General features: G+C 38.7%; 1 protein-coding gene across 7 annotated transcripts in view; it reads right to left on the bottom strand.

Moving 5' to 3' along the window:
- The window catches only part of NUCB2 (nucleobindin 2), a 37599-nt gene that overhangs the window by 4327 nt on the left and 5326 nt on the right, over positions 1 to 27946 (bottom strand). For 5 of the 7 annotated variants that reach the window (XM_059709036.1, XM_059709035.1, XM_059709037.1 and 2 more), the window contains 9 exons: positions 24923 to 25066; positions 24031 to 24138; positions 17883 to 18009; positions 8981 to 9084; positions 6736 to 6921; positions 6334 to 6424; positions 5699 to 5757; positions 5512 to 5604; positions 4394 to 4483 (listed from right to left, as the gene is read on the bottom strand). In XM_059709036.1, coding sequence (XP_059565019.1) covers positions 4394 to 4483; positions 5512 to 5604; positions 5699 to 5757; positions 6334 to 6424; positions 6736 to 6921; positions 8981 to 9084; positions 17883 to 18009; positions 24031 to 24138; positions 24923 to 25066 — 1002 coding nt within the window. The remainder of the gene's footprint in view (positions 1 to 4393; positions 4484 to 5511; positions 5605 to 5698; positions 5758 to 6333; positions 6425 to 6735; positions 6922 to 8980; positions 9085 to 17882; positions 18010 to 24030; positions 24139 to 24922; positions 25067 to 27946) is intronic. The other 2 variants (XM_059709040.1, XM_059709041.1) reach the window with 1 other exon arrangement.

Genomic DNA, 27946 nt, shown 5'->3' with positions numbered 1-27946 from the left:
AACCCCAGAAACTTCTGAACACAGTATCTGAACTACATGCACTCAAGTAAAAAACAACCAAAAACCTAAACAAGTCTTAGTCTTGTTGTGCAGAGGCATGGATTAGCAATTCTAAATGCTTTCAATATGCTAGGACTGAGCAAATAAGTGGAAAATTGTTGTGGAAAATGGGAGCCAGGTTTTGTGTGAAATGCAGAAAAAGCTAAAGATAAAATGTATTGGAAATGAAGGTGTGGTATTAAAGTTTAAGAGGATAGTGTGAACTCATGAGTTGTAATATAGATTGACAGTGAAATATACAAAATGAATATAAATGTGTGTAATGTGTCTATGTATGTGTGTGCAAGTGTGTTTATGTATGTGTGTCCAAGTATGTATATATGTATATATTCATAATATAAATAAATAAATATCTATTTAAAATTTAAAAAAAATTCCCAGCTCTATTATCCGACTAGGACTTGCTTTAAAAGCAAGGACAATTCCATAGCAAGTAGTCAATTCAGTGCCCAGCTTCTGGTTTGTACTATCAATCTCCACTGAAAAACAAACAAACAACAGTACTCCTCAGAAAAAACGGCTCATTTCAGAGGTGGGACAGAGAAGGAACAAGATGAACCTTGAACATCTTCTGCTAAAAAGTAAGGAAGTCCTCAAAGAATGATGGGAACATACCAGAAGGCCACAAAAACCTGTTTGAGGAAACTCGCACTAGCCAAGAAGGGAAATAAATACAGGCAGTCCTCGGGTTACGTCGGACTCGACCTATGTTGTTTCATGGTTACATCGCCATCTCCCATTCATTTATAAAGGAAAAACAAAGTTCCGTCATTTCGACGTATGTACATGTGTGCTTTAAGTTTTTTATTATTTATTTACCACAAGTAAAGGTCAGGAATTGTTATCTTTCTTTTAATTTTTTTTACTGTTTCACTTCATTACTGCTGTGTATGTGCTCCATGTAGTGACGTAGGTGCTTATGTAGGTGGGTTCTGACTTATGGTGAAAGTCACATTACATCACGCCATAAAGATGGATCTCAGACATAACCTGAGGACCTACTGTCATAGGAAGGGTGCAGGCTTACTGAATAAAACAGAAATCCATGAGTCTACAGTGAACAGGTAGAGAAGAGGAAAGGGAAGCTTTTCCTTACAATACAAAGGCAACAAATAAATGTAGAAGGAATGATGATGAGAAAATCACCATTTGTCAACCGTCAAGTAACAACTGATGCTGACCGGAATCATCAGAGGATGCAACTTGTAGATAAGTCTCAAAGTATATCCTTAAAAATACATTTTTAAAAACAAAAAACAGATCACTCATTTTTTATTAGTGGAAATGTAAATTGGTACAATTCTTTCAATATTCTTTACAAAGTATATCAATCGTTTTAAAAATATTCTCTTGACCCTGATAATGCTACACTGACAATCTACTTTATAAAATAGCCCTAAACACATTTAAAGCTGTATATGAAAATGTGTTGAAAGCAGCACTTTTTAAAATAACAATAAAAGACTGAAGATAATCTGAATGTCTAATCCTGAGAAAATAATTAAGCACCCATAGATATGAAAATAATGCTTACAAATTATATTTGGAAAGACTTATGATGTAGAATGATGTGTTTTTTTAAAGCTGACTTAAAATTCTGGCAATATCATGGGTTTTACAAGAAATTTTTTCGATTACAAAAGGTAAAGTTGTAACTTTACAGTGAAAACACCTGGTAGACTTCACCTTCACCAAATAATCTAAGTTAATATTGCCAGTTAAGGGAATAATCAGGACTAATAATGCCTCCTGATACGATGTCCTTAGTTAGCATCACTTCAGCTATATTCCTATAAAAATTAGGAATCATAAGGAAACAGACCCTCAAATTGATGGGTGGTCTACAAAATTGCTGGTCTATGCTCTTTTGAAATATCAATGCCATAAGACACAATGACTCACGAACTATTTCAGATTAACAGAGACTAGAAAGACATTACAACTAAATTCACTGCATTTTCTTGGGTTTTCTTTTGCTATAAAAGACAATATTGGGAAAATTGACAAAAATCTCAATCAAGTCTACCTGATTAGAGGGGAAGGGAACCTTTTTGCTGCCAAGGGCCATTTGGATATTTATAACATCATTCTCAGGCCATCCAAATTATTAACTTAAAAATTAGCCTGCTAACATTGAGCAGACTGTCAAACTGCAGTGGGAAGCCTGGGGAGGGTTTGGGGGCGGGGGGGGGTGGGGATTAGGAGATCAACCGAAGGACTTACATGCATGCATGTAGGAATATGTACATGTACATATGGAATATGGACACAGGACACTGGGGGGTAGGGGCCGGGGGAATGTCAAGGCGGGGGGGGGGGGCAGGAGACATATGTAATACTCTTTGTAATACTTCAAGAAATAAAAATTATTTTTTAAAAAAATTAGCCTGCTATCTTTGACCAAACATTTAATAACTTGCCACTAATGCCTTGGCAAGGCCAGACCAAATGATCTCTGGGCTGTATCCAGATGTTCCTCCCCCCACCTCCCCGGATTAGAGTATTGTGGGTGGAGGGGGGCAGGTTGATAATTTTACTTGATTATATAATATAAATCCTTTTTTACAAGAAATACACATTTGAGTATTAAGGTTAAAGCAGCATCATGTGCAACTTACTCTCAAAAATAATTATATGTTATATATAGAAACACACATACACAGATTTAAAATAGAGGAGAAAAGTGAGGGAGAGAAGTAAATGTAAAATAGGAAATCTTGGCAAAGGGAATTCAGGAATTCTTAGTCTATTCTTGTACTTTTTTGTAAACCTGAAACTGTCAAAATGAAAAAAGTACATAATGATCTGTTGATCTGGTTCACCAGAAACATTAAAGGGATTGCATGTTCAAATAATTTTAGAATTTTTTTCCCCAAAGTCCAGAAATATTTCAAAGGTTAGACAAAACTTATAACAAAAAGCTGCCGACCCCACCCATGTGGCTCAGGGGTTGAGCCTCGACCCATGAACCAGGAGGTCCCTGGTTCAATTCCTGGTCAGGGCACATGCCCTAGTTGAGGGCCCAGTCCCCAGTAGGAGGCGTGCAGGAGGCAGCGAATGGATGTTTCTCATCATCGATGTTTCTTTCTCTCCATCCCTCTCTCTTCCTCTGTAAAAATCAATAAAACTTAAAAAAAAAAAAAAAAGCAACTGATTTCTTTAATCTCAAACTAAGATGACCAACTGTCCCAACTTGCCTGGGATTGTCCTGGTTTTAGCACTAAAAAGTTCCATATCCTGGGGGAAAAAATCCATATACTGAGAACACATCCTGGGAAACTCTTCAGTCCCAGGTAAGCCAGCACAGTTGGTCACCCTATCTCAAATTATTTTCTGGACAATTAAAAATCTAATGAAAATGGTAATCTTTTTCTTTTCTGTTCTATAAAGAAAAAGATAATGTTCTTTCTTCAACCTAGTTTGGTTGGTGCTTCTCAACCACTCTTATAAAGTATGCACTCATTTATACACAGGCAACTTTGATATAAATTGGAATACCTTTCTGGAGCAGTTTAACAGGTATATTTAGAAACTAAAAAAAAAAGTTCATAAACTTTGAGAATAGTTCTATTCCTAGGAATTAATCTCAGGGAAATCACAGATGCCACAAATGTATGAACAAATGGATAGCTATAATAGTGTTATTTATTATAGTTAAAAAAAAAAAAAGCGGGATGCATCCAGAATGTCTAAATCTGGAGGAATGGTTATATAAATGATGCTACAACCACCCAGCTACATGGTAAGGAGTCATTTCTTAAATCATGTGTTTGAGCAATAACGTTGGAACGTGTTCAAGAAATATTGATAACTTTAAAAAAACAGAATTTCACAAACTCACAGTCATCTATACAGTGTAAAGCCATTTTAAGTATATATATAGAGCTATGAATTTATGTGCATATATAAATTAAAAATGGGATCATACACTATACACTCTATGATATAGATGCATATACTAAATATATAAACTATTTCTAAATTGGCATAACACAATACATAAGTTTAGTGTCTACCTCTAGGTGGTAGAATTATAGGTAACTTCTAATTTATCCTTTAAATGTATTTATATTTCTCATTTTCAAGAATGATTATTATTTTATACTTTTTAAAAGACTTCTAATTATAATATGCAATGTGATTACAAACAAGAGATCAATTACCATAAGCTTTCTAAGAAATCAAGTTCATTTTATAAAAGAGATATTTTATATGAAAAGCCAAAATGGTAAGACTGTACATGCAAACATAATGGGGAATAAAAGTTAAAAGTAGAATAGACGGATATGGAATTTCTTGAATCATACAGCCCATTTCAAATAGGGTCTATTACCTCCCAGCTATCAGGCTCCAAGAATTCCTTCTTTTCTGTAGCTTTCAAAAACTCTTCTAGAGTCACCAATCGGTCTTTGTTAGAATCAACCTGATTAAAGGAAAATGTAGTAAAATCAAATAACTCTTTCTCATATGACTTAGACACTAGAAACTGTCTTCCAATAAATGCTACTACATAAACATACAGCAGTTAGAGCTAGCCTAACAGCCATAAACTCTGAGAGGGAAAAAACAAAACAGAACACTAAACATCATATCAAAATCAGAAAATAGATATTTTTCTCTTCTATATTATTCAAATTTGGAAATGCAGTGAAATATCTATATCCCTGATACCCCCAAAATCACCAAGTTTAAGTTGCTGATCTAACTGGTTAGGCTCACCACACTATGTATAATCCCTCGAAACCAAGTATTTAGGCAAGAAAAATAACCTTTCCAGTAAGAGAATTGTTTAGCTAAGAGTAACGGAGTTTAAGTTAAAATGCTCTCAACAATTATTTTTAAAAACAAACAACCTAGTACATCAAAACAAAAATTTACAACCTCCAAATCTTCCAATGGCTCTTGTAAACTATGGCAAATTCAGTTACAAAAGCAATAACCAAAGAAATTTATTTGATACCTGGGATGCCAAGCAGTCAACAGAAATCCCAGTTCATCAATATCAGGTGAAAATCATCACTGAAGCAAAACAATGGGCTTTAGTTACCCTGCTTATGAAGTCTCTATTAGAGTTTTCAGCTTAGTAATGTGAACAAGAAATAAAAATGTGCTGTTATCAACCACTTGGGTATTGGGTTTTTGGATTTTCTTAGCAAAAACTAAAATAGCCATTTAAAATACCAAATATTGGACTACATTATTTTTTTACTTCCAAAAAGATGTTTTATAGCTGATATGCAGCGGCACCTTAATCTTTTAAAATATTTTAAATGAGTTACAAAATAATTTTATTCACAGTAAGGGAATCTATTGAATATTCTGGATCAAAAATCAAAGTCCAATTAAATACCTATTCTGTGTATTTGTCTTCCATTTTGTGATAAGATTTATTGCAACAACTTGAATAATCCGTAGAAGTACTGTAACATATATTAAACTTTTAAAACATACCTCATTCATTACATGTTCCCTCATTCTAAGCCTTTCTTCCTCCATTTCTACCATATCATCCTCTTCATTTTTAGGGTCATATACTTTCTCCAACTAAAAAGAAAAATTTAAAACCAACATAAAAGAAAGATAATAAAAGGAAAAAAAGAAAGAGCAAAATAACCAAATACTTAATGAACTCATTTACCTCTTTAGTAAATAGGGCTTCTAATTCTTGTTCATCAAGGAAGCCATCATTATTGACATCTAAAGTTCCCAATGCAAAAAATTGATTTTAATGCCTTAGAAAATAAATAATTTAAATACAACTATTTACAATTGGTTTGCAAAAACAGTACTGATATGAAATACCAATATGCTACCAAAAAGGTTTCTTCTTTTTTATGAAGCCTCAGATGTGTCCAACTGATAAAAATTCATTTATTTATAATTCATCATAGGTTTTAGGGAAACATATCAATTTTTTCCCCCAAAATATAAAGCAATATGCTATGAGTGAAAGTAAATTTTAATATGATCACATAAAACTTGTTAGATAAAACATACCTAGTCGCAGAAATACCTTCATTTTACAAAGAATCTTGTAATAGCTCATATAGTGATTTACCAGTAAAAGCAGATATAAAGACACAGCTATTGGCTCAAAATATTTTATACTGCATATCAGCAATAAAAACTATTATATTACACTAGAGAAATACTCTAAACATTTTACTCTCAAAAGAACTCAATAGTAGACCTTGGCAGAAATATTAAGAGTAAAGCAACTATAATTTTTTAAACAGCAGATATAAATATTAATATTTGTATCAAATATGTTACCGTGCAATTTAAAAAATGTCTTGGGGTCAAAGTCATTGGGATCCAATCCATCAGCCTCTTCCCACACCTCTTTTAGTTGATCTTTGCTTCCCTGTGAATCAATTAAAAAAAAAACACTCGGGTGGTGAGCACATGGTACAATATACAGATTTTGTAACATAGAAACCCACACCTGAAACTCATATGTTCATGTTGACCAATGTCACCCCAATAAACTTTTTAAAAAAACACTCAAAACAAAATCTAATCTATGTGTATATATGCAAAAAATATATATAAATATGAGGAACTTTGCAGGATTAAGAATTAATATTTAAGTATCAATAACATGATAAAAATCTACTATCTGGTTCAAGGAAGTATTTTCATCTAATTATGGTTTCATAAAGTCATAATCCTTACTGGGTGATTAACTTTGGGATGATTTTCATGTTTTTTCTTCATTTCTTCAAATTTAGATTCTTCTTCTTTTCTCTTTTCTTCATTCAGTGTTTTTAAATATTCTCTCCTTTCATGTTCCTTCATCATTTCATACTTTTTAAATTCTTCATGTCGAGTCTTATCATAGTTTTCCAGATCACTTGTAGCCTATAATGTAATATTTAAATAAAAAGGTGTGTTCGAAAAGTATAAATAAAGCCATTCTTGCATATAGCACATTTTCTAATAGAAGACAGTATATAAGGGCCAAAAAAATACAAAACTCCTCTTCTTAAACTCTACCATTATTTCAGTCCACTTTTTTTTTTTTAACAGAAATGCAGGCATTCAAAGAAACTAAAAGTTTAGGAAGTTCCTCATAAGTAAGTAATATGTAAATTGATTTGAAAAAGAAGAATAAAAGGGACTGGATCAAATCTGTACAGCAGAAAACTAGATTCGTTTCTAAACACTTAACTCAATCTCATAACATCCAAGCAAGAACATTTAGTTTGGTAACTTGGTACAGTACAATCTGAGAGGAATGCAAATTCTTATCTAAAATCCTTGAGCCCAGATGAGTTCCAGAATATTCTATCAACTGTGAATCAATTTAAAAAAAAAAAAAACACTCGGATGGTGAGCACATGGGATATTTGACAAGAATACTCAATGGAAAAATGACTGTCTCTTCAATAAACTGTGCTGGGGAAAATGGGATATTCACATGCAAGAGAATGAAACTAAATCCCTTACAATACTCACAAAAATTAACGCTAAGTGGGTTACAGACTTAAATGTAAGACCTGAAATTATAAAACTCCTAGAAGAAAACAGAGAAAAGCTTCTTGACATGGGTCTTGGTAATGATTTCTTAAATATGACACCTAAAGCACAAGCAACAAAATAGAAAACAAGAGGGAAGACATCAAACTAAAAAGCTTCTGCACAGCAAAGGTAACAGTCAACAAAATGAAAAGACAACATATGGAATGGGAGAAGATATTTACAAATCATGTATCTGACCAGGGGTCAATATATAAAATACATAAAGAATTCTTAAACTCAATAGCAAAAAAAAAAAAAAATACACAAATAATCCAATTTAAAAATAGGCAAAGGACCTGAATAGTCATTTTTCCAAAGAAGATATTCAAATGGCCAACAGGTACACTAAAAGGTATTCAACATCACTAATCATTAGGGAAATGCAAATCAAAACCACAATGAGATAGTACCTCATGTCTTTCAGAATGGCTATCATCAAAAAGAGATAAATGCTAGCAAGGATGTGGAGAAAAGGGAACCCTCATGCCCTGTTGGTGGGATTGTGAATTGGTGTAGTCACTATGGAAAACAGTAAGGGGGTTCCCCCAAAAAATTAAAAATAGGACTACCATATAATCCAACAGTTCCACTTCTGGGTGTATATCCAAAGGAAACAAAACACTATGGCAAACAGATATCTGCACCTTCATGTTCACTGCCGCATTATTTACAATAACCAAGAGATGGAAGCAGCCTAAATATCATTTTGGCCATAAAAAAGAAGGAAATCCTGCCATTTGTGACAACATGGATGGACCTTGAGGGCCTTATGATAACTGAAATAAGTCAGACGAAGACAAATATTGTATGATCTCACTTATATGTGGAATCTTAAACTAATTTCATAGGGAAAGAAATCAGATTTATGGTTACCAGAGGACATCTCCTGCATTGAGCATCTGCCCCCTGGTGGTCAGTGTGTGTCATAGTGACCAGTAATTCCCAGTCGTTCTGATATTAGGGTCAATTTGCATATTACCCTTTTATTATATAGGATATAGGATACTAATAAGGTTAAGCCATTTCCCTTTAAAGATTTCTAGAGCAGTGGTCGGCAAACTCATTAGTCAACAGAGCCAAATATCAACAGTACTTCTTCAAAATAGACTCGCCCAGGCTGAAAACCGACTTCTGCGCATGGGCCACGAAGTTTTAATTGCACTGTATGTGCACCCGCACGTGGTTTTTTGTGGAAGAGCCACACTCAAGGGGCCAAAGAGCCACATGTGGCTCGCGAACTGCAGTTTGCCCACCACAGTTCTAGAGAGTAATATATAAAAGTTATATTTTCACTTCATTGAATTTACTTGCCAAATTACATATATATAACCATTATATACATTTACTTACAAAACCTCAGAGGCACAATAAAGACATTATTTTTTGGAATTATTCTTACTGCTTTGATTAGCATATCTAAATCTGTAGATTCAAACTTGTCAGGATTCATGTGGTTTAGGTGATCAAATTGTTTTAGAAGAGCGTGGTAGTCTATGCCTGTATCTGAAAAAAAATGAGAAAACTGTAAGTGATAAATTATTAGAAGCTAAAAACATTAATATAAGTAATATATAAGAATAAGCACTCATATTTATTCCTGGTGGATTTTTTAACAAAATTCAAAGTTTTAGATTAAGGGTTCATATTTTCTTTTAAAATACTGCATAATTTATTATTCTGGGCAAAGATAATTCCTTGAATCCAAAATGGAACAGATTTAATGTGTATATTTTAATGTTATTTCTAGAAAGACTAGTTGACCATCAGTGTAATTAATAGCAAAAACTCTTTATTACCATAAAACTATGAAATTTCCTACTTTTCATTAGATAAATTCTAATACACTGCCCTCATCAAAGCCTAATTAGAATTTCTAAAAAGAACTGCTCTAAAATTTATATGAAAGATTCTTTGTATGTTCTCCAATGAATTTTAAATAAAGTCTAATTCAGGTAAAATAATTTGAATAATGACTGATATTTTTAAAGAAACATCAATTGTCTTTCTTTGTAAACAATTTTTTTAAAGTAAGCTACAGTAGTATATTATAGTTGAATGGGTGAAGTGATTTTTGGCTGTATTGTATTACAGAATTGAACAAAATAGGTAACTGTGTTAGAAGTCAGGGTTTCCACTTAGGAAAAAGGAATATACAAATATGAAGTGATGGAAGGCAAGAAACCTGTGGAAATGGATGGGAATTAGTACTATCAGTGTGACCTTATCATTTCTAAAATATGTACATGTACATGTATTTTTCATATATATGTGCATGTGTGTATATATGTATATGTTTACAAATGTGCATACTTGTATATGTGTATAGACATGCATGTATTTCCTAACTCTATCTGATGAAAGTGCCAAGAAGAATATATATTCCAGAAGCAATGAGCACAGCTAGTGTCAGCCCTTGGTTTGTAATATAATTTCACACTAAAAAACAAACAGAAATGCTCACAAAAATGCCTGATTCCTGGGCTGCACAGGGTAAATACAAGATAAGCCTGGGATAGTATGTCATGCAAGAAAGGAAGAAACTGCTAAATTTAGTTCAACCAAACTTTTACTGACTTATTAGTATGGCACTGTTCTAGGAGTTTTGCTTATAAAGAAAAGATGTGTTACAAAATTTAGTCCTAAAGGATATGACCAGTGAAATATATGAAAAGACACTTAACCTCATTCAAAATAAGAGAAATATATATTAAAACTTCACTAAAATACCATGTAACAGAATGGCAAAACTCCTAAAGTTTGAAGATGCATACTATTAGAAAGGCTGTGAGAAATTATTGCTGGTGGGAATGTGTACTAATACAACCTTTGTGGAGGAGGCAAAATCTATCGAAATTACAAATACATATGTCTTTCAGTTTAACGATTTCACTGTGGGGAAGTTATCCTACAAGTAATCTTACACAGGTACATAGCAATATATGTACAAGAGTGTTCACTAGAAAAAAAAACCACAAATGTCAATCAACAGGGGCCTGGCTAAATAAATTATGGTTTCTCCATGTAATGGAAATCTATGCAGCTGTTTTGAAAAAATGAAGATGGTCTCTATGTATTAATACAGGAAGACCTCCAAAATATACTTTTAAAGGAAAAACACAAGGCAAAAAGAAATGTGTATTGTATGCTAGCGTGTATATACAAAGAGAGGAAAAATAAGAACTTTTTTTTTACGTTTGCTTATATAAGAATAAAGAAACTTGGGAAGGATTATGTTAGGGGGAGTGGGAACTGGCAACTTACAAAAATATCAGGGAGCTTTTTGTTATACCTTCTTAGTCTTTCTGGGTTTAAACCATGTGAATGTATTACCTACTTTAAAAATTAAGATCCCCCAAATTAAGATCCTTGAAACCCTTCTTCAAATTATCAGAAATTTCAATTCATAAATTCTGAATCAATGACAAAATATTCATAAGTTTTCTAAGCTTATTATGTTGTTTTCTTTTTAGATAACAGAATTCGGTCTCTATCTTGAAATAAAGAAAATATTGCCAAGATTGAGGAAATAGAGGTTGTCTAAAGAGAAAGAAATCTCAAAACACCTTAGGCTGGTTTCAAGGATGAAATTACCTTGTGTGCCTGGTGACCTGAAAGAGTATGAGCTCAGTTTACCTCTCATTGATATCCTTAATTTCAGGATAATGAGTATTTGGTACTTGTTTTCTAAGTCTATTCACCAGCAGGGAGTTTAATGCCCTACAAGAACATTTCTCCAATATAATCCATTGCCCAGAGGTGCATGTTTAAAATGCAAATTACTCATCTCCAAAATCTGAATATCTGGAGTTGAGCTCCAGTTATCTGCACTTTTAACTAGCTCCCCAGGTGGTTCTTATGCCATCTGAAGATTAAAAACTACTATTCCACAAAGAGTAAATGTTCAGATTCTATTAATGACAATGCATCACCCAAACAACCAACGGAGGGGGCAAGTCACAAGGACACAGGAGCCAGCTTAAAGGGTCTCCCACCTGCTAAATCTGGCCCCTTGATTTTCATTCATTATTAGAAAGGCTATTCTAAAATAATAAAGGAATCCACCTATGTTGTCACCTGTGCTTTTATTATTTTATTTTCTGCCGGGAGCCGGTCCATCCTTGCTGTTTCAAGGGACCTGGCATATATGGCATACTTTTCTTAATATGTTTGCTCACCTTTTTGGCGCTGTGTTTTAACCAAAGTCACCTCTCCGAGAAAGGTTGAATCCCCAGGTAGGGATTTTCCCCTGAAGTTAGGGAGGGAATAAAACCCCTCAACTAAGTGCCAGGCGGGTAATTAATCCCTTTAACTACGAACAATCATGCTTAAACTACATAATCTTTTCTCCCTGGAATGGAGATAAGAAACGCCCTAACCTTTGTAATAGAGATTGATAGGATTGAATCAACTGGTATAAATACAGTTGTAACAAGACAGAAAGACTCAGAACTCAGGAGACAGAATTCAGAAGACAGAAAGACACAGAACTGAGAACACAGGGCTTGGAAGACAGGACCAAGAGAGACAGAGCCTAGGCACAGAACCTACACAGAACGTCTCTAGAGACAGAAGAACTTCGCTGGAGAGAGCATGCCGAAGGATCCTGGACAGGGACTGGCCTCGGAGCCTGGAGGCAGAGCCTGGCGAGAGAACATGGCAAAAGATCCTGGACTGAACCTGACTACAGAAATATGGCAAGAGAACCTGACTAGAACCTGGTGACCGAACCTGGCTGGAGATCTCAGACTGAACCTGGCTGGAGAACCTACAGAACCTGGCAATAGAACCAGGCAAGAGAACCCAACCATGCTGATCAACTGAACGCTGCCTCCGTGTCATTCCTTCTTCGCCAACTCCGTCCACACCTTTGGGGACCCCTGGACCTGCTGGGGTTGGACCCCGGCATCTGGCGCCCGAACAGGGACCCCTACATAAGCCCCACTCTCGGGATGGATAGGACTCCACCATAGGAAGAGGGTGGATAGTCTTCGCCGACTCCGTCCACACCTTTGGGAACCCCTGGAACAGGATTCCCCTAGGTAAGCCCCCCTCCCCCATTGAGAACCCCCACACTCGGGACGGATCAGACTCCACCGTAGGAAGAGGGTGGATAGTCTTCGCCGACTCCGTCCACACCTTTGGGAACCCCTGGAACAGGATTCCCTTAGGTAAGCCCCCCCCATTGAGAACCCCACACTCGGGACGGATAGGACTCCACCAGGGTGCTACAGACCCCCCTATAGAGGATAAGTAGGGTAAGAAGGTGGATAGTACAGAACTTAGATTGAGAAGATGTGCCATACTGAGTCCAAAGAAAGAAGACTCTGTATTGATTCTTAGATTGAGAAGATGTGCCATACTGAGTCCAAAGAAAGAAGACTCTGTATTGATCTTTAGATTAAGAAGATGTGCCATACTGAGTCTAAAGAAAAAAGACTCCGTATTGATCTTTTAACATATATGCTTATTAGCAGAGGAATTAAGGTTACTCCCAGTCAGACAGAACATTTTATACAAGAAATACGTCCATGCTTTTCTGAGGAAGGAAAGGTGCCGGAAAGGTAAATGTAGAGGCATGGGAGAAGGTAGGCCCAAGGAGCCTTATCCTTAACCCCACTGCAGCCTTTCCACCCCGGGAAAGTGCAGGATTGGCAAGCTCTCCCTGGGGTGATAGATCAGGACTCAGGTAATAGCAGAAAGCGCCAATCCTACTCTTAAAATGGATACAAGAGAGCGTTTCAGGTTTTTCTTTTTAATGCTTGCTTTTAAAAAATAAAAAAGGGGGAATTTGCCGGGAGCCGGTCCATCCTTGCTGTTTCAAGGGACCTGGCATATATGGCATACTTTTCTTAATATGTTTGCTCACCTTTTTGGCGCTGTGTTTTAACCAAAGTCACCTCTCCGAGAAAGGTTGAATCCCCAGGTAGGGATTTTCCCCTGAAGTTAGGGAGGGAATAAAACCCCTCAACTAAGTGCCAGGCGGGTAATTAATCCCTTTAACTACGAACAATCATGCTTAAACTACATAATCTTTTCTCCCTGGAATGGAGATAAGAAACGCCCTAACCTTTGTAATAGAGATTGATAGGATTGAATCAACTGGTATAAATACAGTTGTAACAAGACAGAAAGACTCAGAACTCAGGAGACAGAATTCAGAAGACAGAACCTACACGGAGCCTAGAGACAGAAGAACTTCGCTGGCGAGAGCATGCCAGAGGATCCTGGACCGGGACTGGCCTCGGAGCCTAGAGACAGAGCCTAGCGGGAGAACATGGCAAGGGATCCTGGACTGAACCTGACTACAGAGATTGGCAGGAGAACCTGACTGGAACCTGGACACTGAACCTGACTGGAGAGCCTGGACAGAACCTGGCTGGAGAACCTAGCGAGGGAACATGGCTACAGAACCTCGCTGGAGATCCGAAGCAGAACCTCTCTGGAGATCCAGACAAGAACTTGGCTGGAGATCCGGGCTAGAGATCCTGGCTAGGCTGCTGATCAACTGAACGCTGTCTCCGTGTCCTTCCTTCTTCGCCGACTCCGTCCACACCTTTGGGGACCCCTGGACCCGCTGGGGTTGGACCCCGGCAATTTTCTACACTTACATCTTTATTTGAACTTATATACAGGATACAGAACTAACTGTACCTTTTTCCAAACGGATACCCAATTGTCCTGACACTTTATTTTTTTTTTAATCTAGCTTTATCCCACTAAAAATTAGATATCACCTTTAATTCAAACTAAGTTCTATGTGTATTTAATTTTACTTCTGGAATTTCTAGTCTGATTCCACTGGTCAGCCTACTTATATGTCAAAAACATACAGTTTTAAGCTGGTTTGATTCAGTGGATAGAGCTTTGGCCTGTGGACCAAAGGGTCCCAAGTTCGATTCCAGTCAAGGGCATTTACCTGGGTTGCAGGGTCCTCCCCGGCCCAGGCCCTGGTCAGGGCTCATGCAGGAGGCAACCAATTGAAATCTCACATTGATCTTTCCCTCTCTCTTCCATTCTCCCTAAAAATCAATGGAAAAATATCCTCAGATGAGGATTAACAAACAAACAACAACAAAAAAAACAACATACAGTTCTAATGACTGAGGCATAGTGATATATTTTAACATCTAATATATCTAGTCCTCTTCATTCTTCTTTTTCAGAGGTATGTGGCTTTCCTTGCTTGCTTCCTTTTTCATATGAACTTTTAAATTAACTTGGCTAGTACCAGGGGGGGAAAGTACATATTTTTATTTGGATTACGTTAAATTTATAAATTAACCTATGGAGAATTGACATGTTTATCATGTTGAATTTTTGTATCAAAAAGATGTTATGTCTTCCGACTTTTTTCAAATCTTTTTTTGTGGTTTTTAGGAGTATTTTAAATTTATTGTCTTTACATCTTGTACATTTCTTAATTGGATTATTCCTGGTATTTTATTTTTGTGGTATTACAAATGGAGTCTTTTCTTCCATTATATCTTCTAACTGGCTATTATTTGTACATGTGAAATATACTGATTTCTGTATAAGTTTACCTTGATGAGTTTTCCTGAAGTTTATACTAAGTTTTCAGCCAATTACTTTGGGTTTTCCAAATACGTCATCTACAAATAGAGATGGTTTTATCACCTCCTTTCCAATTAATTCACCTCAATTTTTTTTCATTTGTATAATTGTTTTGCTAGTACCTCCAATAAAATTTTAATTAATAGTGGTAAGAGTGAGCATCAATTGTCTTGCTCCTGATTTTAGTTCTGATACATACTTGTGTTTCTCCATTAAGTATGATGTAGCTGAGTTGAATATATCTGATCATGCTACAGAAATAGCTATTGATTACTATCAACTTAAGAAGAGATGTTAAATTTTGTCAAATGCCTGTGTTGCATTTGACATACATACAGAAAGGGCATTTGACAAATCTTTTGTTTGTTAATCCTTACTGGAGGATCCTATCTAATAAAAGAGAAACATGATAATTAGCCATACGTCCGCTACCCTTCCCATTGGCTAATCAGGGTGATATGCAAATTAACTGCCAGCCAAGATGGCGGCCGGCAGCCAGGCAGCTTGAAGCGAACATGAGGCTTGCTTGCTTCAGTGACGGAGGAAACCAATGTTCCCAGCCTGCCTTGCCGGCCTCTGAGCTTGCAGTTTGAAACATTGTTACAAATATAGAAGTTAAACAAAACCCCAGAAACCTGCTTTCAGCCAGCTGGGATCTCAGAGCTGGAGTTGATACAGTGTTTCAATTATAGAACCCAAACAAACCAGATGCCTGCTTTCAACAGCAGAGGCCTCAGAGCTGGAGCCAGAGCTAAAGCTGGCCCAGAATTAAAAAAAAGAAAGAAAAAAGGAGCAGTTGGGAGCTTCAGTCACTCGCCAGCCTGAAAACAGCCCTCAGCCCCTCACCCAGACTGGCCAGGCACCCCAGTTGGGACCCCCACCCTGAAGGGTGTGTGACCACCTGCAAACAGCCATCATCCTCTCATCCAGGCTGTCCAGGCACCTCAGTGGGGACCCCCACCCTGATCCAGGACACCCTTCAGGGCAAACCAGCCATCCCCCACCCGTGCACCAGGCCTCTATGCTATATAGTAAAAGGGTAATATGCCTCCCAGCACCGGGATCAGCGGAGCCACGAGGCCTCCCAGCACCAGGATCAGCGTGACAGGGGGCAGCGCCCAAACCTCCTGATCGCCCTGCGGCTCTGTGTGTGACAGGGGGTGGGGCTACAACCTCCCTATCCACCCTGCTCTGTTCATGACAGGGGAAGGCGCCCCAACCCCCTGATCAGCCCTGCTCTGTGCCTGATAGGGGGTAACTCCCCAACCGCCTGATCGCCTTGTGGCTCTGTGTGTGACAGGGTGCGGCGCCTCAATCCCCTGATCAGCCTTGCTCTGTGGGTGATAGAGGGCGGCACCCCAAACCCCCACACACATACACACATGGACCCTGCTCTGTGTGTGATGGGGTAGAGCCATAACCTCCCGATCGGCCCTGCCCTGAGTGTGACAGTGGCGGCGCCCCAACCCCCTGATCGGCCCTGCTCTGTGTGTGACGGGGGGGGGGGTGCCCCACCTCCCCTATTGGTCCTGCTCTGTGAGTGACAGGGGGGAGCTCCTCAACCCCCTGATGGGCCCTGCTCTGTGAGTGACAGGGGGCAGTGCCCCAACCCCGATTGGCCCTGCTCTGTGCATGACAGGGGGTGGCGCCGCAACCTCCCCATCGACCCTGCCTTGAGTGTGACAGGGGGCGGTACCCCAACCCCCCAATTGGCCCTACCCTGAGCATGACTGAGGGTGGCATCGCAACCTCCCTATCCGCCCTGCTCTGAGCCCGACCAGGGGCTGCACCTAGGGATTGGGCCTGCCCTCTGCCACCCGGGAGCAGGCCTAAGCCAGCAGGTCGTTATCTCCCGAGGGATCCCAGACTGCGAGAGGGCACAGGCCGGGCTGAGGGACCCCCCCCCCCCAGTGCACAAATTTTTGTGCACCGGGCCTCTAGTATATATATATATATATTTTTTTTAAAATATATTTTTATTGATTTCAAAGAGGAAGGGAGAGAGAGAGATAGAAACAACAGTGATGAGAGAGAATCATTGATTGGCTGCCTCCTGCACGCCCCCTACTGTGGATTGAGCCTGCAACCCGGGCATATGCCCTTGACCAGAGTCAAACCTGGGACCCTTCAGTCCGCATGCCAATGCTCTATTCACTGAGCCAAACCAGCTAGGGCTAGAATCCTTTTGACAACAATAATTTTGGTTTTGACATCATACATAATAAGAGTGTGGACGCGTTCCTTCTTTTTCTATGTTCTAGAACAGTTTAAAGAGCATTCACCATCTGCCCTTCAGTGATTTGATAAAATTCCCGTTGACACCGGCCGGGCTGGTGTTTTTTGTGAAGCTAGCTCTCTGACAATTTTTCTATTTCATCTATGAAAATTGTTCCAACTAGATTTTCTCTCTCTCTTTTCTTTTGGTTTACTTTGATGTTATTTTTCCTCATTTAAATCAGTGGCTTAATTCATTACTTTTCATTCTCCCTTTTTATTGATATAATTATTTTAAACCAATCATTTTTTAATGATGTGAATATATTAACTATTCAAATAATTAAATTTTAAAAATTAAGAAAAACCAAATAAATCTAACATTAAATTTTTACTAGAAAACATGCACGAATTTCATACACTGGGGCACTAGAAAACATGGCATATGCTACTTAATGCAATTTGACCTCAACAACCAGATATTGACATTTTTCTACCTTTTATGTAGCTCTTACCGTGATGGGAATCCAGTTTAGCTTTAATTAGCATTCTTAACCTTCCCACTTCTTGCCTTTTCAGTTCATCAAGTTTTGTCCTCACATGGTGACTTACTAAATCCAGCTCTTTGCTTAGCCTCCCACTCTGTTGACAAAATAATAAGTTTGTTTTATCTATTACATTATATTTTAGAACAAATACCATATATTAAAAATAGGGTTATAATAAAGTAGAAAAAATACTTTTGACTAATTTTGGTAAATCTGACATTACAAAAGCATTTTCTTTCAGAAAATATTCAGTTTGTAAGTCTGAAATCAAGATATCTAAAAGCAGAAAATTTATAAAGGCATAATTCAAGCACAAAGGAGGAACTCAAAAAGTCACTTGTGTTATAAAATAGTGCAGCTATTTTGGGGAAAGAATTGGCAGTTCCTCAAAAATTTAAACACAGCAGCTCTCTCTAAGAAACATGCCTGCACCTTTCCCTACCCCCTCCCCACAGGGGCATTTTCCTTGCCTCTCTTTCTCCTAAGCTCCAAGGAGAGCTTTTGCTTCTATAATTTGTTTTCTGAGCCAATTTCTTCTGCACCTTACTTCTTCTGCCTCTGTAACTTTCTAAATAACTTTCTCTTGCCCCAGCCAAGTAGCGTAGCTCATTTGGTTAGCACATCGTCCCGATATGCCAAGGTTGTGAGTTCAACCCCCGGTCAGAGCACATATAAGAATCAACCAATAAATGCATAAATAAGTGGAACAACAAATTGATGTTTCTCTCCTTCCATCCTTTCCTCTCTCTCTCTAAAAATCAATAAATACAAATTAAATAAACTTGCTCTTATAAAAAAAAGTTAAACAGAGTTACCATATGACCCAGCAATTCTATTTCTAGGTACTAGTATATACCTAAAGAATTGAAACCTATATTTACCTAGAAACTTGTACATGAATGCTCACAGTAGCATTATTCATACTAGCCAAAATGGTAGAAATAACTCAAATGTCCATCAACTGGTGAACTGACAACCAATAAATGGAATATCCATACAATGGGGTATTACTCATCCATAAAAAGGAATCAGTGTACTAATACATGCTACTTTGAGATGAACCTTGAGAACATATGTTTTCATTCATTATGCTAAGTCAAAGAAGCCAGACACGAAAGGCCATATATTGCATAATTGCATTCATCTGAAATGCTCAGAATAGGCAAATCCACAGAGATAGAAAGTAAATTAATGGTTGCCAGGGGCTAAGGAGAAAAGGAAATGGGGAGAGAGAAGGAAATGGGGAGAGATTGCTTAATGGGTACAGGGTTTCTTTTGGGGGGAAGTGAAATTGTCCTAAAATTAGTGGTAATGATTACATGACTTGGTTGATATACTAAAAAAAACTGAATATTAAGCTTTAAAGGAGCAATTTTATGGTATGTGAATTATATTTAGTAAAGGTTTTTTTTTAAGTAACTTGGCCTACTTCAGCTATAGTTATCCCATATATAAATACCTTCAAAATTGATGTTTTTTAGGTTGACTCCTTTGATTACTTTTTTCATAAATAAGTAATCAGATACATGTTCCAAGATTTAAGAAACAAAATAGCTAGTGGTTTACTTTCTCTTATTTATAAGTGCACTTGCAGTCACAAACTGCAAGTCTAACTGGCAATCAGGCAAACGCTTTAGGACTGAGTCAATGGGACCTGCTGAAGACAGTAAGGAAAAGAAACCCCACAAGGGAGACCAAGAAAGAATGTTCATAGAGGAAGAAGGAGAGCTAGGAAAATATATGGTTGTAGAAGCAAAAAATAGCAGTATATTTCAAGGAGAGAATGGTCATTATTACTAGATAAAACAATAGTTCTCAAAGCGTGGCCCCAAGTGGAAGCATCTGCGCCACCCGGGAACTTTAGAAATACAGGCCCTAGACTTACTGAATCAGGAAGTCTGGAGGTGGGGCCCTAACTCTGTGTTTGAACCAGCCCTGAAATCTGAGAACCACTGAGATAAAGGAAAAGAGCTCAGTAAGAAGAGGAATAAAAAGTGTTCACTAGATTTAACAATTAAGAAGTCATTGGTGCAAAGCTGTACATAGTTAAATATGCGATAACCTCTAATATTTATTTAATAAATGTGTATTCAGATGAAACCTAAAAAAAGAGAAAGAAAGAAGTCAGAGTTCAGAGCAAGATGGCAATGAAGTAGATGGAAGTTACACTGACCTCCTCCCTAGACCATATCAATATCAGAGTTGCAACTAAAGTTGGAACAATCAACCTGAATAACCATCTAAAGACTAACTGAACAGCCTTTTTTTAATATTCCCAAGGTTTTTATTTTCTTTATTCTTTCCCTTCCTTTGTGAACAGAAGTCTTATAACTAAGGATATACAGAGGAACCCACATGGAGACTGGTAGGAAGATCAGAGATGTGAAAAGGGCTGGCTCCACACCCACATGAGGGGAGGGAAGGGGAGTAAGAATCCAGAGGGACGCCCTAGCCAGGTTGGGTCAGTGAATAGAGCATCAGCCTGCAGACTGAAGGGTCCTGGGTTTGATTCTGGCCAAGGGAACATGCCTGGGTTGGAGGCTCAATCCCTAGTGGGGGTGTGCAGGAGGCAGCTGATCAATGATTCTCTCTCATCATTGATATTTCTCTCTCTCCCCCTCTCTCTTCCTCTCTGAAACCAATAAAAACATAAATTTTTTAAAAGAGTCCAGAGGGATATCTCAGCTGAAGAGGTCCCCTGGAAGAGCAAGGGGCCTCAGCCCCACACCAGGCTCCCTAACCCATAGCACCAGAGCCAAGAATCTGAGCCCACACAGTATCTGGCTATGACAACCAGTGGGGCTTCCACCCACCCTGGTGAGAAGGGAGACTGGTCTTTTAAAGAGCCAGTGCACAAAACCTCACTCGCAGCATTCACTCTGGGCTCTAGTGGAGGATCAACATTTTGGAGGGGACGGAAGTCATACTGGAAGAGATTGAATGGCATGGCTGTGAGCAGAGGGCTGGAGAGACAGCAGCAAATATCCCTGTGCTAGGTCCCTCTCCCACACCATCCACAGACGCCATCATTCCTAGGCCAAGCATTCCCCTCCATAAGGCATCAGCCTGGGAGTGGCAATAGCCCCTACTTGTCAACCCCTGGAGGCACTGCCCTGCCAGGATCGCTTCTGGTAGAGAGGTCTGTCGTGCCCTCCAGCCTGGACCCCTTGTGCAGAATTTATTGACGAGCTCTTGAGGAAGCTCAGGCAAACTTGAGGAGTACCAGAGTCATGCAGAATGAGACTCAGTTGTGTCGCTGTCAAGCAAAGGCCATTTTTTTCCTGAGCACCTGAGTGGCACCAACGTTCTAGGATTGGGCTTGGCCCTACCTCCTCAAGACATCAGCCTGGAGTGGCACTAGCGCCTCCCTGCCAACTCCTGCAAGCCCTGCCCTGACAGTCTGTCACAGTCTCCAACCTGGGCCCATGGTGCAGACTTTCTTAGAGGGCTGTGGAGGAGATCTGGAGAGACTCAGAGGGTGGCAGACACAAAGGGAGAGACTGAGTTGTGTGGTTCTAGGGCAAGGGCCATTTTTCTCTCACACACAAGGCCAGCACCACTGTTCCTGTGCAGAGCCATCCCTCCACACAGCCAAATCTTGATCTGATTTAGCCTGATGAACTCTGATGGCCTTACCCTAGCAAAGCCCTGAGACCCCGCCCCACCATAAAGGCACAAAGGCCCCAGGCAGGTGTCAACTGGCCCTGGTGTACCCTGAGACTTTTGCTGAATGGCCTCAGGCCCAGCATTGGCACTGAGTTTGAATCTGTATCAACCTGGTGACTCACTGAGAACCTATCTCGCACAACTTGCCTATGGTCAGTGACTGAGCTTAACAAGCAGCCAGCAGGTGGAGGCAGATCTCAGGTTAACTTGGGACTTTGGCTGACCTGCCCCTGGGCTCTGTACTGGTGGAAGCAAGACTTAGTATGCAGCTTGTCCCCTCCCAGGCACACGCAGATCCAGCAGAGGCAGCCACAAACAGTGGATCACTCTGCAACTCCAAACAGGTGGCCCAGGGCCAGACACAGGTAGCATCTGACATTGACCTGCACCAGAGTCCCTCACAAGAGGCTCCGGAACCAACACACCCAGTGACTGGCTTCAGAACACATCAATTAGCTCCACAAGCAGCACACCCAAAGGGAGATCTTGGCAGGCACCAGACCCTACTTGGATGAACTCCACTTCATGGTATCAGCCCCCACAGAGCAGTTCATACACTATGGCCAGGGTCAATCCCCATAGTCACCAACTTGAGGGTCAATGCCACCCTCAAATGGGCCAACAGCAATCAAGACTCAACTACAACAGGCGGGTTCACATAACCCACACAAGGGACATTCTTGGAGCACCTAACTCAGGTAGTCAGGGAAACTGCACTGCTGAGTCCCACAGGACACCTTCTACATAAGGGCAACCTACCATGACTGGGAAATATAGAAGATCTACCAAATACACAGAAACAAATACAGAGAGGCTACCAAAATGAGGAGACAAAGAAACATGTCCCAAATGAAAGAACATGGAAAATCCCTAGAAAAAGAGCTAAATAAAATGGAATCTACCAGATCCAGAGTGCAAAACAATGGTTTTAAGAAAGTTCAAGGAACTTAGGGTAAGAATAGATGAACTCAGTGAGAACTTAAACAAAGAGATAGTAGCATAAAAAGGACATAGATACAGACAACAGACTGATGAATGCCAGAGGGGAGGAGTGCTGAGGGGTGAAAAAAGGTGATGGGATTAAGAAGTACTAATTGATAGTTACAAAATAGGCATGGGGATGGAAGATAAAGCATAGGAAATATAATTAAAAATATTGTAATAACTATGTATGAGGCCAGGTGGACACTGGAATTTTTGGAGGGAACGCTTTATAACCTACTAGAGGCCCGGTGCATGAATTCATGCACAGGTGGGACAGAGACTAAAATAAGAAGGATGACCCAGAAGGGTTCATTCTAACAAAGGTCTCTAATTCTGATTCTAGAAATGGATGAGGTATTTGTTTTAGAAAAGTTTTTAAAAATAAACAAAAATAGCATAAGCAAACAACATTATCTTGAGAGGTATAACTGAAAATTTAATATTAAATCACTGGAAGTTTTTTTACTGCTGATTCTAAGATAAACCCAACTAAACTGATTCATCACCCTTCAAGGATGAGCTTTAAAAGAATCTCGCTGGTAAGTCTTGTACAACTCCCTTTCTTTATTATGAGTACTAAGGAGATGTTTGGGGCTATAATTATGTCTAATAGTATTCTTAAGACAGAGGCAAATCGTTAAATCTCCCCTATTTTTTTTTTTTAATCCGCACCCGAGGACATTTTCCCAGTGATTTTTTTAGAGAGAAAGGAAGAAAAGGGGAAAGACAGAAATATCAATGTGAGAGAAACACATTGATTGGTTGCCTTCTGCATGAGCCCCTACCAGGGCCTGGGTCAGGGAGGAGCCTACAACTGAGGTACACACCCTTGACCAGAATCAAACCCAGGACCTTTCAGTCTGCAGGCTGACATTCTATCCATTGAATCTAACTGGCTAGGGCTAAATAGCCCCTGTTGACTTAAGATGTGGACCATTACCTCTTCTATTAATCTGGACCTGATTAAGACTCCAGAACTTAACCTATTTTATATCTTCGATTAGCTTCCTTCTGTTCTCACATCATGATCCAAGCCCTTTAATATGATGCACAAGGCCCTCTATCATCTAACCCATGACGCTGTCCAACCTCATCTTTTAGCCAGTCATGGCCTCCACTTTTTAGTCTAGGTTCCAGCAACAGTTACTATTTCCAGTTCCCTGTATATCTCTTATTTAGATGCCTCCCAGTCTCTTTCCTTTTCTTAGTCACATCATTAGCACTGACATAATCTCCACCAAAAAGAATGACTTCCCGCCTTTCCCCATTGCTTCTTACTGAAGTATGAATCCATCCTCTGTATATCCAAAATATGCTATCTACTCATCTTAATAATCTTCTGGATGTTAGTCTCCCTTGAGGGTTCTATAAGGGCCGGGAGTGAGTCTTCTCTTTATATCCCCAGCACTTAGATTGGTGTCGGCATGTTCAAATATTTTTAAAATAATTATTTAATTACTTTTACCTTTATTTCCTCTATGTCTGCTTTCTGGAGCTTTTCTCTGAAATGATTATCTGTTTCCAGCACATCAATCACTTGCTTGAGATATTCATCATAATATAGTCCAGTATCCTTCAAATTAAGAAACAAACAGTAAGCTTCTGAAAGATTTTCCTTCCCTGCATCTAAAGATCTCAATTTAACAACAACAACAACAAAGAAGTCTAGCAAAATAGCATTGAACTACTTTGATAGTTTGGGCAGTCAAAGTTAAAAATCTCAAATGAAGAGTTGCAGAAACCATGTTTCAGGGATCACACCAAAATTGTGTTTTACTGTTACATAAAGGTAGGTTTTCTATATGGCTTAGTCAGTAAAGATTTCAAAAAAAATATTAATTCGTTTTACCCCATTGGTACCTGTTTCTCATTGCCATCTATCTCTCCTTTGAATATAATACGTTTTTTTGGCTGGTTAGCTCTACATTAGAAATGTATTGTGATTAATTCTTCTATACATTACTTAATATACTAACTACAGTTAGGCCTGGCCAGCATGGCTCAGTGGTTGAGCACTGACCTAGGGCTAGAAGGTCATGGTTCAATTCCCAGTCAGGCCATATGCCCAGGTTGCAGGCTTAATCCCCAGTCTTATCAGTGATTCTCTCTCATCGTTGATGTTCTATCTCTCTCACCTTCTCCCTTCTTCTCTGAAATCAATAAAAATATATTTAAATATATATATATTAACTGCATTAAAAAACATTGTCTAATATTAAATAATATATGCTTGTCCTATACTCTTTTCAGTGCTATTTCAAAAATAGTTTCCAAATGTCCAATTTTATAACTAACAAATATTAGCAATATTTCAGTTAAAATTCCTTCCATAAAATTATATTTGTCATTTGACTTACTGGTGGTTCTATCTTTGCACTGTCCACAGGCTGAGCACCTTTCACTTTTGTCTTGTCTATGTCTATAGGCACAGCTTCAAGAGCAGTAAGCAGACATGTAACCGAGAGAAAATAACATTGCTGTAGGATGGTACTCCACCTCATCTGAAATAAAGGTGTAATTATAGAAAGGTCCTGAAAAGATGTTTTCAAACTGTATATACATGAATTCCCAAAGCCACATTAATAATATATTAAATTTCAAGAAGTTTAATACAACAAAGGATTAAAATAGATTATAACATAAAATTAATGCTTAAAATATAGCACTAAAGAAAATCAAGGGAGAAACGCTTTTCACTAAAATTAAAAAGACAAGGAAATAAAATTTTAACAGTTTATATAGTATAAGAAAACAATTCGCCCTAACCGGTTTGGCTCAGTGGATAGAGCATCGGCCTGCAGACTTAAGGGTCCCAGGTTCGATTCCGGTCAAGGGCATGTATCTTGGTTGCGGGCACATCCCCAGTGGGGAGTGTGCAGGAGGCAGCTGATCGATGTATCTCTCTCATCGATATTTCTAACTCTCTATCCCTCTCCCTTCCTCTCTGTAAAAAATCAATAAAATATACTTTAAAAAAAAAAAGAAAAGAAAACAATTCGTTAATTATAAAAGCTTTAAATAAAGATGGCAATGAAGGACTCAAAATTTAAAAAAATAAATGGCCCATCTTTTAGAAAGAGAGAATAAGAGAAAAAAATTCATTTTTTTCCCTCAATTAAGATATTAGAGAGCCAAAATTACTTCTGGATATAATATTTAATTAGCTTCAACTTAATTTTGTAAAAAGGGTGTTCTATGGGCACAAGTTGATTAAAAGAAACAAATAACTAGTTACAAATATTCTCTTACCCTTACTAATCATTACCATAGCCAATAGTCATTTGCTAAAATTATTTCTAGTCAATAATTTTTCAAATAAATAGGTCAATAAAATATCTAGCAGGATGTAACAGGATTGAGACAAACAAGGAACAATTATTGCTGGTCCCACAATATGTTTCAAATTTTCCTTATTCGGCTTCCATTCCAGAGGATCTCAGTAGCTCCAGAGGGTCTATTACAAGAATTAAAATGATGCCCAACTCTAGCTGGTTTGGTTCAGTGGATAGAGCATCAGCCTTCGGACTAAAGGGTCCCGAGTTCGATTCCAGTCAAGGGCACATGCCTGAATTTCAGGTTCTGTCCCCAGTAGGTGGCATACAGGAGGCAGCCCATCAATGATTGTCATCATTGATGTTTCTATCTCTCTCTCCCTCTCCCTCTCTCTCTGAAATCAATAAAAATATTTTTTAAAAGTAATCTATACTAACAAAAGGGTAATATGCTAATTAGAACAAACATCTTCTGGACGACCTTCCAGATGTCCTTCTGGACAAAGCCATGGTGGCAGAGCCCAGGCAGAGGTGGTTAGGGGCAATCAGGCTGGCAGGAGAGAGCAGTTGAGGGGATCAGGCCAGCAAGGGAGAGCAGTTAGGGGGATCAGGCCAGCAGGCAGGTGAGCAGTTAGGAGCCAGGAGTTCCAGATTGCGAGAGGGATGTCGACTGCTGGGCCTAAACCAGCAGTTGGACATCCCCCAAGGGGTCCCAGATTGGAGAGGGTGCAAGCCAGGCTGAGGGACCCCGCCCTCGTGCACAAAGTTCATGCACCAGGCCTCTAGTAATAAAATAAAATGATGCCCAGCCAGCATAGCTCAGCGATTGAATGTAGACCTATGAATCAGGAGGTCATGGTTCTATTCCCAGCCAGAGCACATGCCCAGTTTCAGGCTTGATCCCCAGTGTGGCGTGTGCAGGAGACAGTCAATCAATGATTCCCTCTCATCATTGATGTTTCTAACTCTCCCTCTCTCTCCCTTCATCTCTGAAATCAATAAAACATATATTAAAAAATAAATAAATAAGCTGAGAAACAAAATAGGTCCAAAGCCATGGATGCATGGGACAGAATGACAGATCTCAGGGGGTATGGGGGAGATGGGAAGAGATTAACCAAAGAACATATATGCATTGCTCATGGACACAGACAATAGTGTGCGGCATCCCTGGGGTGGGGTGGGGGCTGGGTGAAGAAGGGTTAAGGAGCAGGGGGAGGGGGACAGTTGCAATATTGTCAGCAATTTTTAAAAAGCACTAGTAGCAAAGGAGTTACTATACTTTGTCCCTAAGTGATACAACAAAAAATTCAAAACCTTGGAAAACATATATAATTGGTAGAATAAAATCATAAGTTGTTTCTTATCTTCCTTCTAGTAATCCCAAAAGATTGATTGACTCTTTAGATCCTTCCCCTCTCCAATTTACATTCCCTGAATTTCAGTTTCCTTTTCTAAAAACTATTTCAAGTTACTTTCTCCACAGATATAATAGCAACTAAACCATTTCACATGACAAGTATAGAGTATATTCATATAGTATTTGCAAATCAAAGTCTGGAATAAAATAAAATACTGGTATACCTAAGTAAGTTAAGCAAGAACTAGTAAAGTTTAAAAAAAAAACCCTAGTATAGTAAGACGAAATTTCAAGATAGATAGCAGTCAAATGGCTAAAAAATGAAAACTATAACTTCTGACTAACAAGGAAGGCAAAAGTGTCCCTCATGTGATCATATTGAGCTTAAATGTATATTGAGATGGATTATACTTTTCATCAAAAATTTATTTCCTAACCCTGGCTGGGTGGCTCAGTTAGTTGGAGTGTTGTACTGTACACCAAAAAGTTTCAAGTTCGATTCTCAGTGAGGACACATACTCAGCTTGCAGGCTCAATCCCCAGGGGGCAGGTACAAGAAGGTACAAGAGGCAACTGATTGATCCATGTTTATCTCCCAACTCTCGTCTCTCTCTCTCTCTCTCTTGTCTCTCTTCTCTCTTCTCTCTCTCTCTCTAAACATATCCTCAAATGAGGAAGTGAGAATTAAAAAAACAACACATTTACTTCCTAGCTTTGCACAGTGGCAGTATTGTAGCCCATGAGGTTTA

The sequence above is a fragment of the Myotis daubentonii genome, chromosome 9 (genome assembly GCF_963259705.1).
Source record: "Myotis daubentonii chromosome 9, mMyoDau2.1, whole genome shotgun sequence".
Lineage (NCBI taxonomy): Eukaryota > Metazoa > Chordata > Mammalia > Chiroptera > Vespertilionidae > Myotis > Myotis daubentonii.
This window is presented reverse-complemented; position numbering and strand designations above follow the sequence as displayed.